This window comes from Musa acuminata, chromosome BXJ1-6, assembly GCF_036884655.1.
Source record: "Musa acuminata AAA Group cultivar baxijiao chromosome BXJ1-6, Cavendish_Baxijiao_AAA, whole genome shotgun sequence".
Classification (NCBI taxonomy): domain Eukaryota; kingdom Viridiplantae; phylum Streptophyta; class Magnoliopsida; order Zingiberales; family Musaceae; genus Musa; species Musa acuminata.
The window spans coordinates 37,509,212-37,526,692 of NC_088332.1; the positions used below are offsets into that span (position 1 = coordinate 37,509,212).

The 17,481-nt window shown below is 34.3% G+C and overlaps 1 protein-coding gene across 2 annotated transcripts; it reads right to left on the bottom strand.

Moving 5' to 3' along the window:
* Positions 1-1,430: 1,430 nt before the first annotated feature.
* Positions 1,431-17,218, bottom strand: LOC103989034 (uncharacterized). Of its 2 annotated transcripts, none has more exons than XM_065188406.1 (5): positions 16,945-17,218; positions 9,087-9,398; positions 4,855-5,056; positions 2,224-2,452; positions 1,431-1,984 (listed from the first exon to the last, which is right to left on the bottom strand). In XM_065188406.1, the coding sequence occupies exons 1-5, from the start codon at positions 17,026-17,028 to the stop codon at positions 1,753-1,755; spliced, it is 1,059 nt and encodes a 352-aa protein (XP_065044478.1). In that variant the 5' UTR covers positions 17,029-17,218; the 3' UTR covers positions 1,431-1,752. The 2 variants fall into 2 exon arrangements, with proteins under 2 accessions (XP_065044478.1, XP_009406043.2); XM_009407768.3 differs by having other exon boundaries at positions 9,087-9,401; positions 16,945-17,215.
* Positions 17,219-17,481: the final 263 nt, after the last annotated feature.

The following is a 17,481-nucleotide window of genomic DNA, read 5'->3' on the forward strand; positions in this document are numbered from 1 at the left end:
TCATCTTCCTCTGCCCACCCTTCACTTCACGCTAAAGAAGAACAAGTCGAAAGAGGAGGTGGTGGACGTCCTCCGCTTAGATCTCAAGCAACTTTTGCCTTCATATGTCTTCTCGTGTTCAACAGTTTGACTTGAGATGATGGCGTTAACAGCTGCGTCTGTCTCTTCTCCAAGTCTGGATTTTATAGTCAATTATATCTATCTGATTCATTTAAATATAATTAAAGTGTTTAAAGTTGAATTGAAATATTTATTAACTGAATTTGAAAGATGAAAAGGGAAAAAAAAAGATACAAGTTGAGGGTTTGGATTTTGGAATAAGCTCAGGCCCACCTAAGCAACATTTATCAACTCGATGATCAAATTTGGGACCAAATTAGGTTTGATAAACGTTCGGACTCGTAGATAGGATGAAATTAGTAAGTATTTCTAATGATTGTTATTTCTCTCTTTTTATAGGTTGTCTTAATTAATTGAATTGTTGTAGGTTTATTATAAAATTTTAAATTATAGTCTAATAATGAAACTTAATGTATTTTACTTACAATGTGTGTGTATCGTTAACAACAATTATTATGTTAATGTAATGTGTTTATTGTAGTTAAATCTCTTCTTGGCTTCCTGTATATCGTTCCAACTTAAATGTTTTCCAACTCAATCGAAAGAAAGAAAGAAAGAGAAAAAAAAAAAAGACTTTGCCTTTGGAAATTTTTGGTCAAATCACTTTTCTGATTCAAACCAAGTCAGCGCTGATCATTCGTCATTGTGGTATGAAAATAATAATTTTTGAAGGGTTTGAGTTTGCTAATAATATATTTCATCACCATGAATATCTAAATAATTTCAAATGGACTCATTTATGTGTCAAGTCGGACAATTTAACAAAAATAATTTACTTTTTTGGTGTCATCCAATTTGGTCCAAAAGTATGAAGCTTTAAATCTTTAAGTTTCAATATCACAAAATTGATTTGACAACATCAAACAGATAATTCGATGTGTTTTTTTTTTGAACTAGGAAGAAGAGTCCACTATTAAATGTCACACAAAGACATCACCACGACGCAGTCTCAATAAAGAAGATCAAGTGGATAATTGATATATTAAAGGAAAGATCCTCATGAACCTTCCCATGCAACTTGCGTTCATGTTGGCAGGTCATATGAAATGAACATACCAGGCATTTTTATTGCGACCACATACCTTTAAGATTTTAGCAAATCATCAGCATGTCATTCTGATCATGTATCCAACTGTCTCACAAATCCTAGATCTATATGGTCTCAACCAAAAGCATGAATTCTTATCCACGGGCAAACCACATTCCATGTTACATGAAATGCAACTTTTGCAGCATTTATTTGTCGGAAACATTTTTAAAATGCCTCAACATGAACGATCCTGAATTAATATGATATCTCGACAACAAGATACTCATCAAATCCTTAATTCCATTGAAGCCGCGGGTCCCATGGTCTCAACAAAAAAGCATGAATCCTATTCCACATACATATCACATTCCATGTTACATGAAATGCCACTTTGGCAGCACGTATTTCTTGGAGACACCTTCAGCTTGACATGCAACTTCAATGATCCTTGAATGACAAATTAGTATTCTATTCTGGATGACAAGATACTCATCACAGAGGAAACCACACTCAGTCCTATTTACCGACATGATTCAGCATCCAAAAAAATGACACGAGGGTTCAAATGTCTGCTGTTACATCTTATGAATCTTCAGCTCATTCTAGGTCTCTACTTCACCAGCATCATGATCATCAGTGCCAGATGAACTAATATTCCCCATCACATTATCATCAGTTAATTCTTCAGCATTGGCTGCTTGGCTCTCGTCCTGTGTATAATTTATGTCTGTTGCATTATCCACAGGGTGTTGCTTCTCCATCATCCCAGACAATGCCAATTTTGGAGACCACTCAAGAACATCATCAATGATATTGTAAACCTTCTTTTGGTATCTGCAGTAAAGAAACCACCTTATATGTAATAGCAAAAAGGGCCACAAGGCAAGCAGTAAAGAGGTCAATATATCTTGAGACTCGACCAGAATTCAAGAATGTAACTAAGAAAGCTTTCCATCGGTGGCAAAATAACAGTTAAAAGGATTTATAGAGTTGGCACAAACAGTTGAAGCATTTTAACGATTGTCAATATAGGCAATTGATATAGAAAGTATACAGTTGGAAAAAAAAGATACCTAGCTCTTGCAGCCTCATCAGGAGCGTGATGCCTAAGCAACAATATGAATAGCACAGCTGCAACAGCATATGTAAGCCTGGATGTCCACTTTGGGGGTTCTTCTTCATCCTTCTTAGGCCAAAACCGAATCAACTCCCTAAATGTTGTTTCCTCAGCATTGATATTGGGGAAAAACCAAATGCGTTTTCCCAATACGACATAGAGAAAACCAAAGATTGCTCCTCTCACTGAAAGATGAAGAATGAAGCCAAAGAACATCAAAGAAAGGCCTTGTTATTTGGTTACTGTCAAGCATACAGCCACATCACACCAAGGAAATAAAGTGCCTTAGATTTTTTTGTCAAGGTGCATAAATAACCTTCTCTTAGTTGTCACTAGCAATCAGATTATTGTGGGGTTAATAACTTTTAACTTTTTCAGTTACTGAGCGTCATCACCAGAATAAGCAAAAACAATGGAGTTCCAACCAAACTAGAATCAAGGAAACATATGAATTATCCATGACACTAAATCATAACTATATCAGCTGAATTAAATTTGCATTGAAAAAATTAAGCCAAAGGCTCTAAATCATAACTTCATAAGTATTATTTTCCAAGCAAAATTCAGAAGCATTAAATTTTGAGCAATCTTCCTAAGTTCTAAGTGCATATTAATTATTATGTGATATGATCAGAAAACGATATATCAACAAGAACATTAAACTTTGAGCAATATAAATTCTAAGCATCTTATGCGATATGAATGGAAAACCTTATATCAACAACAAAATATGGGTATCAGTATTTTGTACTCTGTACTTGAAATATGATTGAAGGAATAAAAATATAAAAGATATTCATTGATGCTAGGCATCATAAGATGCATTACCTCCAGTATAGAATAGATATAGTGCTAAGGGGTGGTTGATAACTCATCTAATTGCATTCACCTCAAGCAGGATTATATCCTATGCGTTAGTATTATATGAACCTCTTATTCTGCTTCTCATTCTTTTCTTTTTAACCCACCATTTTCCTAATACCATCACCTCAGGCTGCCTTCCAGGTTAAACTGATTTGGCAAAGGTCTCATCTAAAGTTGTCCATTATGCCTGCTTAAACAACCTCACAAGGAGATTTGATAATTACTCTACCTCTTTGCCTCTATGATCAACTCTCTTCTTGATAGTGAGAAGTGAGAACTACCTATTGGAGATTCTATTTGTGGAGAATTAATAACCCAAAAAAATCTGTCTAGATTTTATTCCTTTGGTCTTGGCTTAAACAATGTCTTAAGTTGTAGCTCTTTTACATTTTATTTCCTTTTGCAGTTGTTTCTTTAATGCAATGAGTTTAAGTAGGCTACACCCTATTTTTTTCTTAAGAAAAAACTTGTCATAGAGAAGTCTATTACTTCATATAAAATAAAAGCACAAAAGGGAATCCATGTAAACTGACTTCTTTATTTCTATGGTCCACAAAATCCATTAACTAAGATAATGTCTTGCAAAATGGAGACCTTAACCCTCAAAACAAACATAATAGCTGTAGAATGTATCATCTCTGTGTAGACTCACTTACCATTCTATGCTAGAAAACTTTGACATAACTTTCATTCTTCAGGTTATTTGATCTGACCATGTCTTGTAGCACATATCACACACTGGTATATACCAGCAGAAATGTTTATTCGTTATAAACAAATCTTTGCATTGACCACTAATTTCTTTACCAAAAAAAGAACATCCATGAATTGTGCGAATTTGCCAAATTTGGATATCCAGTATTAGAATGCAGTGGTGTAATATAAGCAACAAAGAGTATCTTTTTCTTGTTTCTCAGTGACATAGGGGCAGAAACAAGTCGAGCATGAGGGAGTTAGGCCTAGCTCAAATTTTGTTCATTTATGAAAGAGTAACTTGAGCAAATAAATTTGAATTCCAACTGAGTTCTAAGGCTCATGGGTAACCTCTTTAGAAAACTTTTAACAACCTGCGGTCCTGTCTTTCATATATGTTAAGTACATCTTGCCATTAATCTCAAACAAATAGTTAAACACTTCATTTTCTATAAACTGTATGATTATGACTATATCCAACAAGAAACAATTGTCAAGCCAATTGGCATACATCATCATAGTTTGAACTATATCATGCTACAAAGATATCATTGCTGGAAGTGCTGACAGAAGGTTAGTGCTGCTTTTGGCCTATGCTACTGCCACAAGAGCATGTCAATTGGCATAACACGGCATTGTGTGGTGTCACAAAGGTTATGGACATATACATCCTTGCCATGAAATGGCAATCCTAGCTAACAAGTGTAGAAAAATATTTCATAAACATAAGATAATGTATGATGATGGTAAACAAGTTACTTGTATATTAAACGAAACAGAAAAGAGCTGGATAAACATCTATAATGTCAACTCCTATTGAGATACATATCATGCCCACATAAAAGGAGGGAAAAAAAATAATCATTCAACAGGCAGAAGCAAAATTACCAAAATACTTTAGCACATATACAGCAAAAGGTAAGCTTGCTTCCTCGACATTCAATTTCTTTTATTCAGTAAAAAGTTATTTAGAGTTCCTAGATAATAAAATAGACCAAATATCAAATAGCATTGACATTGTGGAACTTACATAAAAGAAGGGTGACCAAGAATAATAGAGCTCCAGCACAGGAGTAGAGAACAACAATCTTGCACTGGTAAGGGTAAACAGGAAACAAGCACACAGCAAGTGCAACCAGCGGCCAAAGGAATGAAAGAATTGTCTGCCATAGAGTCCGCCTTTTCATAAAAGTCCATGCAAAAAAACCATCATTTTCAGAGAATACTTGCTCCTGCATATAGAAATGAAAATGAAATTCAGTTGAATAAAACTAATTAGTCGAGAAGAAAATATAAAGAATGACAATTATGTCAAGATTTACTCCATATATTTTTCTTATTCTAATATGCAAATATAGATAAAAAATGGACAATTTTGCAAAATCATTACACCTCAGAGACAAGCGCTCAGCAACAGAGTTCCTTAGAACATAAAATCATTTATAAAACAGCTGTATGGAACAAGATCAATGACAAAGCAACAACAAAAAGCAAAGAATCAGGAATCTGTTGAACAATCATGTATGGCAATGCCATTATATGCTTGATCTTCATAATCAATGAACATATGTAGGTGATAATTAAACAGCAGATGTATATGATACCCATTGACAAAGTAAAATAGACCTGAAACCATAAAACACATGCTTGATCTTCACATACTGCTGACAAAAAAGCATAATCAAATCAATGGCATCAAGTGTATAAAACATCATATTCAAATGCAAATGAGTAACTGTATTATTGATATGTTTATTTAAAGTATGTTGATGAAAGTAAAAGGAAAAAAAACTCAGATACAGATGGAAGTTTTTGTTATTTCTACAACAGCTATTAGTGATAATAGAATGACAGCAAGATTGTTGTAGTAGGATTCTGAAATATGTTGGTGTAGCACCTTGCATGACTCTGCTACACTGGGATCCTTTTGATCAGATGTATACAATAAAAATTTTCCAGTCTAAAATCAAGCAGAAGGGTCCTATGGTATAATAGAATACAAAAGCAAGATTGATGCTGTTACACTTGACACAGAAAAAGAGGAATAACAAATTAGGGAGAAGAACAAGACAAGATAGAGAAACTTCCGTTAGAAAAAAGAGAAAAAGATAATGTAGAATTCAATAGACTTCAAAAAAAAAGTATATATCCATACTCCATCTCCAACAATCATTGAAAACATATGAATAGGCATTTCAGTGATAATGTGAAAGTAATTTTAGTAGGAATCTGAAGGATGGTAGTGTAGCTCATTACATGTCTCCGCCACACAGGGTTCTGTTCGATCAGATGTATAATCCTATGTAAAAAGGGTCCAGTTGTACAATAACATACAACAGCAAGATTGATGCCGTTACACTTACCACAGAGAGAAAAATAACAAATCAGGGAAGGGAATAGGACAAAATAGAGATAGAAACTTTCGGGGAAAAGGGGGAAAAGATAATAATGGAGAATTCATTGGATTTAAGAAATCAGAATATAATCTTCTATTTTCTAAAAGACAACAGCCCTAAGTTATATAAATACTTTGACCACACCCAAGTCTAACTTAAACTAGGATTCTACGAACACCTTGAAATTTATCAAAATAGCATCCAACAGACAATTTGACTTTTACACTTAACACCAAATATGCCTAAAGTAATTTCCAACTTTAAAGGAAGATAAAAATAAATACTTATAATATTGTCCAAAAGTACTTGAAAAATTTAGAAATACAACCTAGCATATACCTAAAGTCAAACTTATCCTAGTTACAAACCAAACCAAGATCAAAATGCACAAAAAATGCCTTGCTGTAAGCTTGTACCAATTGATAATGGATCCTCAATCTAAATGCTACAAGCTGATGATGGGAATCACAGTTTCTCATCAAACACAAGAGTGACAGATGGCACCTCTGCATTCTTGTCAAGAACTTGAGCTATACTTCAATCTGTAGAAGTGATCTAGCTTTGCAATGCAATTGCAGGAGAATGCCGTCTACAAACAAGAGGTCATAAAATTGCGCCATCGATTTGCAATGCCATGCAGGAGAATATTCATATGCAGGAGAATGCCATGCAGTATTTGTACATCATGGTAAGCAAATAGATCTAAATGCAGCAAATCAAACAGAATTTATTCAACTTAGATTCCTTTAGTTTCAGCTGCTCCAGCAGTTAAACAAAAATCATAACATTTGTTAATTCAATGACATGTGCACAAAATTACTGAAACCCAAGCAACTCTTGATCATCTAACTTTAGACTGAATCATGAGGACCGCAGGACTCAAAATTTTGTGCTTTTAGAAAATGCCTTGCATAGTCTTCGTACATGTAGAAGCACATCAACAAGCAAATACAAGAGGGTGCCATTGGTCATGACCCTTCAGCAATTTTGAAATGAGATTCAAAATGCTAGTCGATTGTGAAGAATAAATCTCATAAAACAAAGTCACAACATATATCATATAAACATTTAGCTTTTATTCAAAATATTTGGGGTTTGTTCAAGCAATGGCTATATCCTCATGACATGATACTGCAAAAAATTCTTCCATAATTGTTCCATAACTCCTAATTGTTCTTACATATCATCAACCAGGCAGTTTTGCACCTCGAAATTTGAATCCATATTGCATCATCCTATATAGGTTAAACACTTGAGATCCATCTAGTTCATCCTAATATCCAAGGTCTGCCATACCGAAGCGTACCGCCCATACCGGGCGATACGTACCGGTCCGACAGGTTACCGATACGCGGATCGCTCGGTACTGCTACAGTGCTACAGTGCTATACTGTAGCACTGGTACAGTATGAAAAGTATAAAAATTGTTCGGTACACCGGTACCGTACCGAGCCCGGGTCGAAACGCCGGTACAGTACGGTACGGCGAACCTTACTAATATCAATGCTAATAATATAAAATATGCATCTCAGCCCATGCAAAAATATCTATATTAAATATCTTCAACAGCTTATCATAAAACATCCTGGTCAAAGTCATAGCATCCATGTTTTATTATCATATGAGGCTTCAAATCATCTACATTTGGTAAGTGGATCTGACACACCATCATCAAATCAATGTTTTATATATTAAAATATAGGTTTCGAATTCTCAACCTTTAGTAAGTGGATTTGGTACACCATCACTAGACGATGTAAACGAATTGGGTGTATTTTTATACCTTAAATATTGGTCCGGTGGTGGTGTAACCCACTTACAAAAGGTTGAGGATTTGAATCCTCATCTAAAATATTTTCACCAAAAACATTTGTATGGTTGTAATGTATCAATTCTATTTACCATAGATTAAAGGTTTGAGACCTCATTTGATATGTTTTCAAAAGTAGCAGTAGTGGCATACCTAATCCATTTATCAAGAGTTAAGGGTTTGAAACCTCATCCAACATTTTTTTCAAAGTGACAACAAGCTAAGCTAGTAAAGGCATTGTCAGATTATTGCAAGGCCTTGGTATCAAATCCCCTTTCATCACTTAATTCAGCAAAAAAGAACTATATTTCATCACTTACTAATAAACTAGAACTTCATAAAGCTAACGAAGTGGTGGAGGATCTGGTAATGGAAAGATAAATAAATCCTCTGGCTACTGGCTATTTAGCACTAACTACCTGAAATAACTTAAATTTTTGTTATGATCTTGGTAATTCAAAAACAATAACACATTGAGATTTCAAGGTAAATTCCTAACTGGAGAATTTCAGGAAACCAAAATTTTAAGAAGCATGCAAGCAATAGATGTGCAAAAGAATAAATCAACAGCATATAACTCGACTCTTCTAACAGACACAGTGTAACAAGAATAGGTTTTCATGGACGTCAGACATTGATTCTGTATGGAAGTTTAGCAAAAATGAAAAACAAACTAATTAGATTAAATTTCACCAAATCATAATAACTAAATCATTAAGGACTTTCTGTCCAATTAAAATGTGAACAATGCTTCAAGTTATAATCATAATCAATAAGGACTGTCAAGTCCAAAACTTCATGTGAATAAGTGTTTCTTCCTGCTGGAATTTTTCAGATCCTCAGTGTGAGGACCTTTTTGGATGAGCCCACTTCTTGTTTTGGGCCAAACCTCATATAGTAACAACAAAAGTACAAGATACTCCATGGAAGCAGAAAAGCTTGTGTATCTCAATAATGCTTAAAAATAACTGTTGAGGAACTCATATATTGGGGAGAGAAAAAAACAAAATAATCAGACTGCATGTGATTTGAGTCTATAGTTAAAAGGGTACTTACAGAATGTATCTGCAGATGAGCTGGCCATGAGGATAACTTTTTCTTCCCAGGCCTAATAGTTTTAACCACACGGTCACATCTTACCAAAAGGTTCTTCATTAATAAGGTATTAACAATATCCTCCACCTCTAAATCCTTATCTGAATCTAGGATTTGCTTAACCTCTGGATGATTTCTCAAAAAGACGGTAATGTCTTTCCCTCTAAAGTACTCAACTCTTGTTTCTTGCATGATAGCCCATCTTGATTCTAGCTTCTTATTGTCTCTAACCTTCTCAGCAAATAGCTGAAAAACATCTTTACTCGAAGATGTCTTCTGCAAATAACATGAAGCATGTAAGACAAATCATGCTAGTAGTTTGATAGAAACATTCAACCCCTTCATCAAACTTATTCAGAAAAAAAAGAAGAAAAACTAAGACACCATGTGCTAATAAATACAATATGCTGCTTGACAATCAAAATCCAAAGAGATAATTAAATATGTTTAAACTATGTGCTAATAAATTCTGACATAATACATGCAACAATATGGCCTGCCAGTTGACAAATCAAAAGGAGTTATTCATCCAACAAATAGCAAGTTTCAACATAAAGGTGCCTAATCTTTTCTCCAGGGACATGGCCCTTAAGTTGATTGGGGACACAATCCAATGGTAGCACCTGACAAATTCAGGCTCATTAAGTAATATAAAGTGACAATGAATATAATTGTCTTTCATCATTTTGTCTTATAATCACATCCTAAATGTAAATTTGCCTTTGTGAAGAAAAAGTAACTAAAAAACAAGTCGAAAGAAATCAAGCACAAAGGGGGTATGACATCAAGAATTCAACATAAAGCACAATTTCCCAGTTACATCATCCATTAAGAGGACTTTCAAGAACCACATCTCAGGACTAACATTGACCCTTTGCCTAAATAGGGTCCAAGTTATGGAATCCCCACTTCCATGGGGGTGAGATCGCATTCACTGGCTCTACATAGAACCTCCATTGAAAAAGGTCTCATGCATCATGGGTCACCCTTTTATCTCAAGACTAACATCAAGTATGTCAGAGATAGCATCATCATTCACAAGAAATAGTTTTTGCAGCCTTGTGAAATGTCATTCCATAGTGTAAAAGAATCCAAAATTTAAATGATCGAAGTAACATACCAACCAAACCAGGGAAAACAAGTCTGTCCAGCAACAAAGAACAAATTACAAAGTGATCTATCTAATAGTGTGTCAAATTTACATCGAATATAGAGAGATTGAACGACAAATTAGAATCATACATTTCATCAGCATTCCAAAATGGGTTTTTTTCAGGCATTATATAAACGATACCTGCCAAATAACTTTATAAATACCAATCTATCAAAAGACAACTCCAGTTTTGCATATAATTTATATGTATTTTAACAATTAAGCAAGATTCACAGGTACATAAAGCTAAAATCATAATTAGAATTTAGAAATATATAAGAAGTTTCACTTTTATAATTGTCTTAGTACCAAAACAGGCAACTCGTGAGCCTCATTTATATAGAAATTATTAGCAATTATTGGAACCAATGTTCATTGTGCCGCAGTTTACTAGGCAGTATGTATCGGTCTGATAAGGGACCGACACGTAGACCGCCCTGTATTAAGCGATCCATGGCATATGACCCTGTATCGCTAGGGTGTGTACCAAACTAAATCAAAATCCGACCATTACCAACTTGCACTAATCGGTAACGGTCGGTTTTCAACCGATACCAATCAATGGTTGAGATATATTGAATTCAAACGGTCCATTTGATCGTTTGAACCAGATCTATGGGTTTTTAAACCCTTTCGACCCCTTCATTCACTCTCCTTTCACGCTCTTCTGCTCTCTCAATCTCTTTCTCACCCACTTCTTTCTCTCATTCTCTCATTTGCACTCTCGTAAACTCCATAAGGTTGCAATTTGTGGATTGGATCAAGCTTGGGAGGCTAATTTGGAAAGATTAATACCTAAGTTACAGGAAGAACTCTCTAATCAAAGATACATATTCTTTTTCTAGATTTTTGTTGATTTATGAGATGATTAAGCTTATTTTATGTTCTCGATGTCTAATATGTTGTTTAAGGCCTTTATGATGGTAAGAATAGAGTCAATTAGGGAGTAATTATGATTTTTAATGCTGTGAATAGTTTGTTTAATGCTGATTTAATCGACATTAGACACATATTGGGTGATATCTTTGTATTTCATGCATATTAGGGTGATTTATATGTTTGTGAACATAGAATAGGTTTAATTTCGGAGCAATTTACATTTATTTCCAACTTAAAAATCCTAATCTAAGTTTTTTTATTTTTAGATAATTTCAGAGTAATTTTTTGCCACCGATACGGGGCGACAAATACCGTGTCGCTGGCCGACACGCTGACTCAGACCGATAAGGCTAACCTTGACCAAAACAATCACTTTCTAAAATTTTATGCCTGGCCAATTTCCAACTCTTATGATTAGCATAGTTTAAGATAATTTGGGGAAGAGATTTTCAAAAAATAAGACCATTAAATAATACCATAGAAATAATGAAAAACTCCATCGAAGATGCAGTGGGAACAAACCCCAAGTATTCTTTAATCTCCCACTTTCATACCTCAATAAGGATGTCATTTAGCCTTATAAAGTACTCGATTTTTATCTTTTTATTGCTTTTTTACATCGGATAAATTTTACTGACAAATTATGGCTCCTAAATGCATGGCTATATTCTAGATCTAAAAACACTAAATATAAAATAAAGTACTGGCTAAATAATTTGTGAAAACAATTCCTCCATTTTACTTATTTTTTACATAATATAGAAGCTCAACATCTCAATTTTTCCCTTTTCTTGTGCAAATATATATATGCTTCACTCTATCTTTTGTCCCTATCATAGTGTAAGACTGTCGTGAGCCTTATTTTTGTGAAACTACCACTTTCTTGGTCTTTCTTCCTGATAATTAAAAATATCTAATTCACTTCCATTTTAATACCCATTTTGCTATAATTATTTTTTAGAGTTTTCACCACTGCTAACCTTTCTTCAATATGAAACCACTACCTTGACATGATGAGCCATCAAATCCCACTTGATATTAGTGTGATTTTCCTCTAAATTTAAGTATCATCATTTAGTTCAAATATACTTATTTATCTTCCTAATATGAGTCTGAAATCATCAATAATTTCTATTAATTTTTACTTCTGTTATAATTATATAACCTTTTAGCTTCTGCAATAGTATTTATCCTCCTCGTGATAAAATGTTAATTTAACATATTTATGTGCAAATAAAACATAATATATCTATTCCTATTCTTGAAAAATATATAGAAGACAGCAGCATCTGAAGTCATGTCTCCCATTTCAATATTTTGCAATATTTACATATTCAAATTATCAATGTAAGCATTTAAATTTCCTCAAAAAATTTCCAACACCAAAAATGATTCCTATGAAAATTCATCTAATCCCGTTTGGGCATAAGCATAAGTACTAACCTCCTGATACATATTTAACATTAAAATTGTGTCACTGATTCTTTTAACATTTACATTATTTTCTTTCAAATGTGCTTTAAATTGAGAGATTATAGAAGCAAAATCCAAGTGAAAATCAGGAATAGCCATAGAAAATAAAATTGTAGAATTCAGACATTGGTTTCTGGATGAAATGTACAATACAACCACTTCATCTTAGGATGCATTGAGTAAAGGATAACAACAGAATTTCTAAACCCCTAATTTTCATCTTTTATGCCACAAACCTCTACAGACTACCACACAACAGAACTATTTAATAATATGTAGTGCAAAAATCCAAAATGTAATAAAAGTATTTTATGTTGGATCACAGTGCACATTATTGTCCCAAAGAAACATAGAGATTTCCTATGTCAGTGTGAACCCTACCAAAGAATGCAAGGGGCTTAAATATAGAAATATAGAACATGTAACTTTATGTAATTAAATGCAGTTTATGGTTTCTTTTTGTATATATATATATACATATATATAAAGAGAGAGAGAGAGAGAGAGAGAGAGAGAGCGAGAGAAATTAATAGTTTATTAAGGCATACTTTTCCTGGTTCATTAGGCCTTGGAATCTACATCCTACACATGTGAACTAATTTAATTGGAGGATCAACAAAAGTGTTAGTCACTTTAAGAAGTCAATTGAGTTAGATTGAGCTCAAAGTAAAACAGGCTGATACTTCATTCAATCAGCTAGTATACCCGCATGTCTTATAAATAGTGCCTCCCTCATATAGTCGATGCCCATCTAAAAGAAACCAGTGATACTGACAACAGGGGGTTTGTAATGTTGTTTGGCTGAATATTAGAGATTTTAAATGGATTCTTATGTAACTGAAATCAGTTATTGGAATGGTTTCTCCAACTGCCTGCTTCAATGTTTAATGAATAAAGGGCTAGACACTGTGAAACTAGAGTCCACTAGGCAAGTTTTGATCTGTAGTCATTTATTATCAGTTGTTGAACATTTATTTTTTTCAATAAATTTCAAGTTTCATGTTAAATTTTGTATACAAAATAATTTGCTGGCATGTTGACACTTAATTAGCCTCTTGATCCTAAAATAATCATCATCCCCTATCTCTTCGATGTAATATGCAATTTCAGTTATTTTATCAAATATGAAACTGAGTCCTAGAAAGAGTTAAAAGCAGTGAGTTAAAAGTAGCCACAAATCAGATGCAAACAGAAGTTAGGAGATATTAATCCAGCAGGTATTGACCAGTTTCTTATGACAGTTTCACTTCTGTTTTTTTTTTGCACAGCAGCCCTTAAATTCTCTTTACTAAATGCAACAGACACACTGGGTGATTGACTCACCATAATATTTTCTTTACATTAGTTGATACTAAATGCCAAAATCCCAGCAAATGTGACATTGAAAGTTGTTTCCATAGACAAGCTGTTTCAAATCCTGAAAATCAGTCGAGAATTCCTAAATCTGCGACGCAAATATTTGACCAAAAAATGCTGGCTTGATCAGGTGGAAACATTATTTTCTTCTCTCATGGAAATCTTTACACAAACCTACCCAGACTTGCAAGGAATTCATAGGATTTGGGTGTTAACTTAATTAATTTGCTTTATACAACAGTTACATGTCACCTAAATTGTGCCCACCTTTAGATTGGCTGTGTTAATTTTAACAAATGAACTTGGTGCCTATCTACTTTGTTAATCTAAGCATATTAAATCATCTGCCAATTGAACATTTCAATCACTTTAGAAAATAGTAAATCCAAATGGAAGACCCCACTGTAGGTTCCTTGCTCTTGGTTTCAGCAGGTGCCATCCTACTTTTCCTTCTTTGATCACACTTTAACTCAACTTTATATGCAGGAAAATGGAAAAAAGTGTAAGTTATAAGATTAAAGACATTTGGCCTGGTAACATGCCTGCACCCTACCAAAAGTAAATATATAGATAAGAAGTGAGGCAGGCACCCTTTTCTTCCCTCACTCACACACACACACACACACATCCCTCTAGGTTTTGGATGCTAGTTTGATTTTTGATAAGCAATATTTATATGGTTAAGTTTTTAAGTGGCTTAATTATCATAAATGTGTCCAGCAGATGCCAAATATAAGGCATACTATGTTTAATCATTAGTTTCTAATCTCTACATCATTAGAATCTAGATAAGATCCCAAAAGGAGTTAAAACAGCAGGTTGATAGCTCTCAAGAACAGGTAGTGTTGCAGGTTTTGGAAAATAAAAATCATGGTACCGATTCGAAGGATAGGCTCCTAGGGCTACTATTATGAACTTCTGTGTTGTGTATTCAGTTAGTTAAAATTGAAAGAAATATATGATTATAAGCCAAATTCATCTAGATCAATTAAAAAGTCCTATGACTGAAGCCTCATACATAGTTTAAAAATCTTGGGGTGACCAGCAGCAATAAAATCGAGAGTGGCAGAAGCTAAACCTTAGATTTACATCAACCATGAAGTTCAAGACAAATGGACATCTTCCTGCACTAGACCCTTCTTGAGGGTAATATTTATTACTAATCAAGACAAGAACCAGCAAATTCTTTCTTGTTGTTTCTGATCTTCGCTTACCTCTACCCACCACTAATCTCAACTCACTCACCCTATCTAATGGTTCCATTTGTATATCTTTGAACATGTATAAACCGCATTTCGATGGTTTTTCCTACATTTTGTCTTTGATCGGTAGTATCAGAATGACCCCTAAGGCCCTAACTATTCACAAATAAAAGCATTACCTATTATATTTTCTTAGTAGACCCACAAATCAGTAAATTATAATAAAATTAGTTTTGATGAAGTTGTACACTGGTTATCAACAACTTGATGCAATCCCCCTCCGACCATGCTTGAAATGGACTATAGAAAGGGTCATAAATTGACTAGACTTCTTTTCTTTTTCCTCAATTGTTAACTATGATTTTTTTTTACCTACTCCAAATTTTTTCTTCCTTCAAATTCTTCTTTCTACTGAGTGATGTAGAAATGAATTGACCACTACATAATTATTCACTCTTGATCAGCTTAAAATTTGATTGACATAAATATGCCCAAGATGTGTTTTTATACATTGAAATCATGGATGGAAAAGAGGGATGATAAGAAATGTGAGACTAAAGGATGAGACCAGCCATTTTTCCCAATATCCCTCCTCTATCAACCTACTTCTTATATAGAAGGTGAGAGGAAGGATATATTAAAACAGATGAAAAAAATAGCAATTTCTGCCAGCAGTTTAGCTATATATTAGACATTTTTCATTGAAGAAAAAATAATGGTTTTGCCATTTCAAACTCAATGCAGTCATTCTCAGTAGTTATCTTCTCATAAACTGAAGATGCTAGCATAAATATGGTTTCCTTCATCTAAATCTTTACTCTTCGACTTCACATGCAAATATTTGGTAATCACTTGGTCCTGGAATGTATCTAATCCCAATGCACTTGATAAGACTTGCAGCAACTAAGACAAAATAACTATTGGTAGTTTATCTAAACTTCATTCAGTTTTTGGTCAATGAGTCAAAAATATAACCATCCTATTCAAGCTTCATCACTTGTAGGACATTCTATAGAACTGATCTGTAGTTGGTAGCCACAAAACCAAAAATAAGCATACAGGACTCAACCATTTGCATTTTTTGTTTTCATAGTAGCAGCACAACCAAATGGTCCAAGAAGATTTCCTTCCATGTGGGGGAATTTTGGATAACAAGAAGCATATAGCTGGACATGTGTTTAGTGGATCTTTTGTTTTTAATCTCATCTTTTATTTTTACTTTAAATGTTCTATTCTTATTTTCAAGCAAGAAAGAAAAAATGCATATATACATAGGATTTTCAACGAAATCAAAATTTCCATCATTACAACAAAATTTCTAACACGAAAAAATAAGTATGGAACTACTTCCGCCATTTATACTACTACTTGCCTATAATTTGGACTTCTGTTCAGAACCTATCGAACAAAATAAATAGGCAGTTCATAACCACCAAAATCAACAACCAAAACAATCAAAGTACGAATGCACCATCGGGCAAGAACTTTCAGCCGTAAAAATAATTGCACCTAATTCTGCTCGCGTCGGCGAACAGACCGAATAACCCTAACCATAACAGCAGTCGCACAATCAAACTTCATTTCGCTGAATAAAATTGCAATATATACAAAAAAGAAATTGTTCCCCAAAAAAGCAAGATTCATAAAGAAACGAAATCTCAAATCCAAACGCAATGAAAGGAGCCGGAAAGGAGAAACGAGATGGGAAAAAAAGAACAAGAAACCACAGAGAAGAGGTGAGGAAAGAAGATCAAACCTTGGATGGGGGATCGGAAGGATCTCTTCCCCCATTTTGTGGGACTCTCCGAACCCTCCTTTTATCCGTCGCCGACTTCGTCATCTCTCCCTCCCTCCTAATTGGTTTCTTCGTGTGTATCAAAACCCGAGTGAATCGGGATTAGGGTTTCGGCCCGCGATCGGTTTATGGGGAAGAGATCGAATCAGAGACCACCGGACGCGGCCGGCCTGCGGACGTGGACCGCTCCTGCCAATTTGGGCGCAAACACATGATTCTTTTCTCAGATCGCACGAATTAAATACACATTCACGGATCTCATTCCATCCATTTCATTCGCGTTTCCAAGTAAAACCCGCTTTCACCCGGGCATGCTCTTTTACACGTGTCAGTCACGAATTTGATCAACGTGTACTTTAATTCGACCTTAAATGTGCCATAAATAATACATATATCAAATGAGTATAAGTTGGGGATTCAATCCTCGACTCAATTCCAATTGCAATTCCAATTGCAATTCCAAAAAGCTCAACAGCGACCGATGTGGGTTGGCTGATC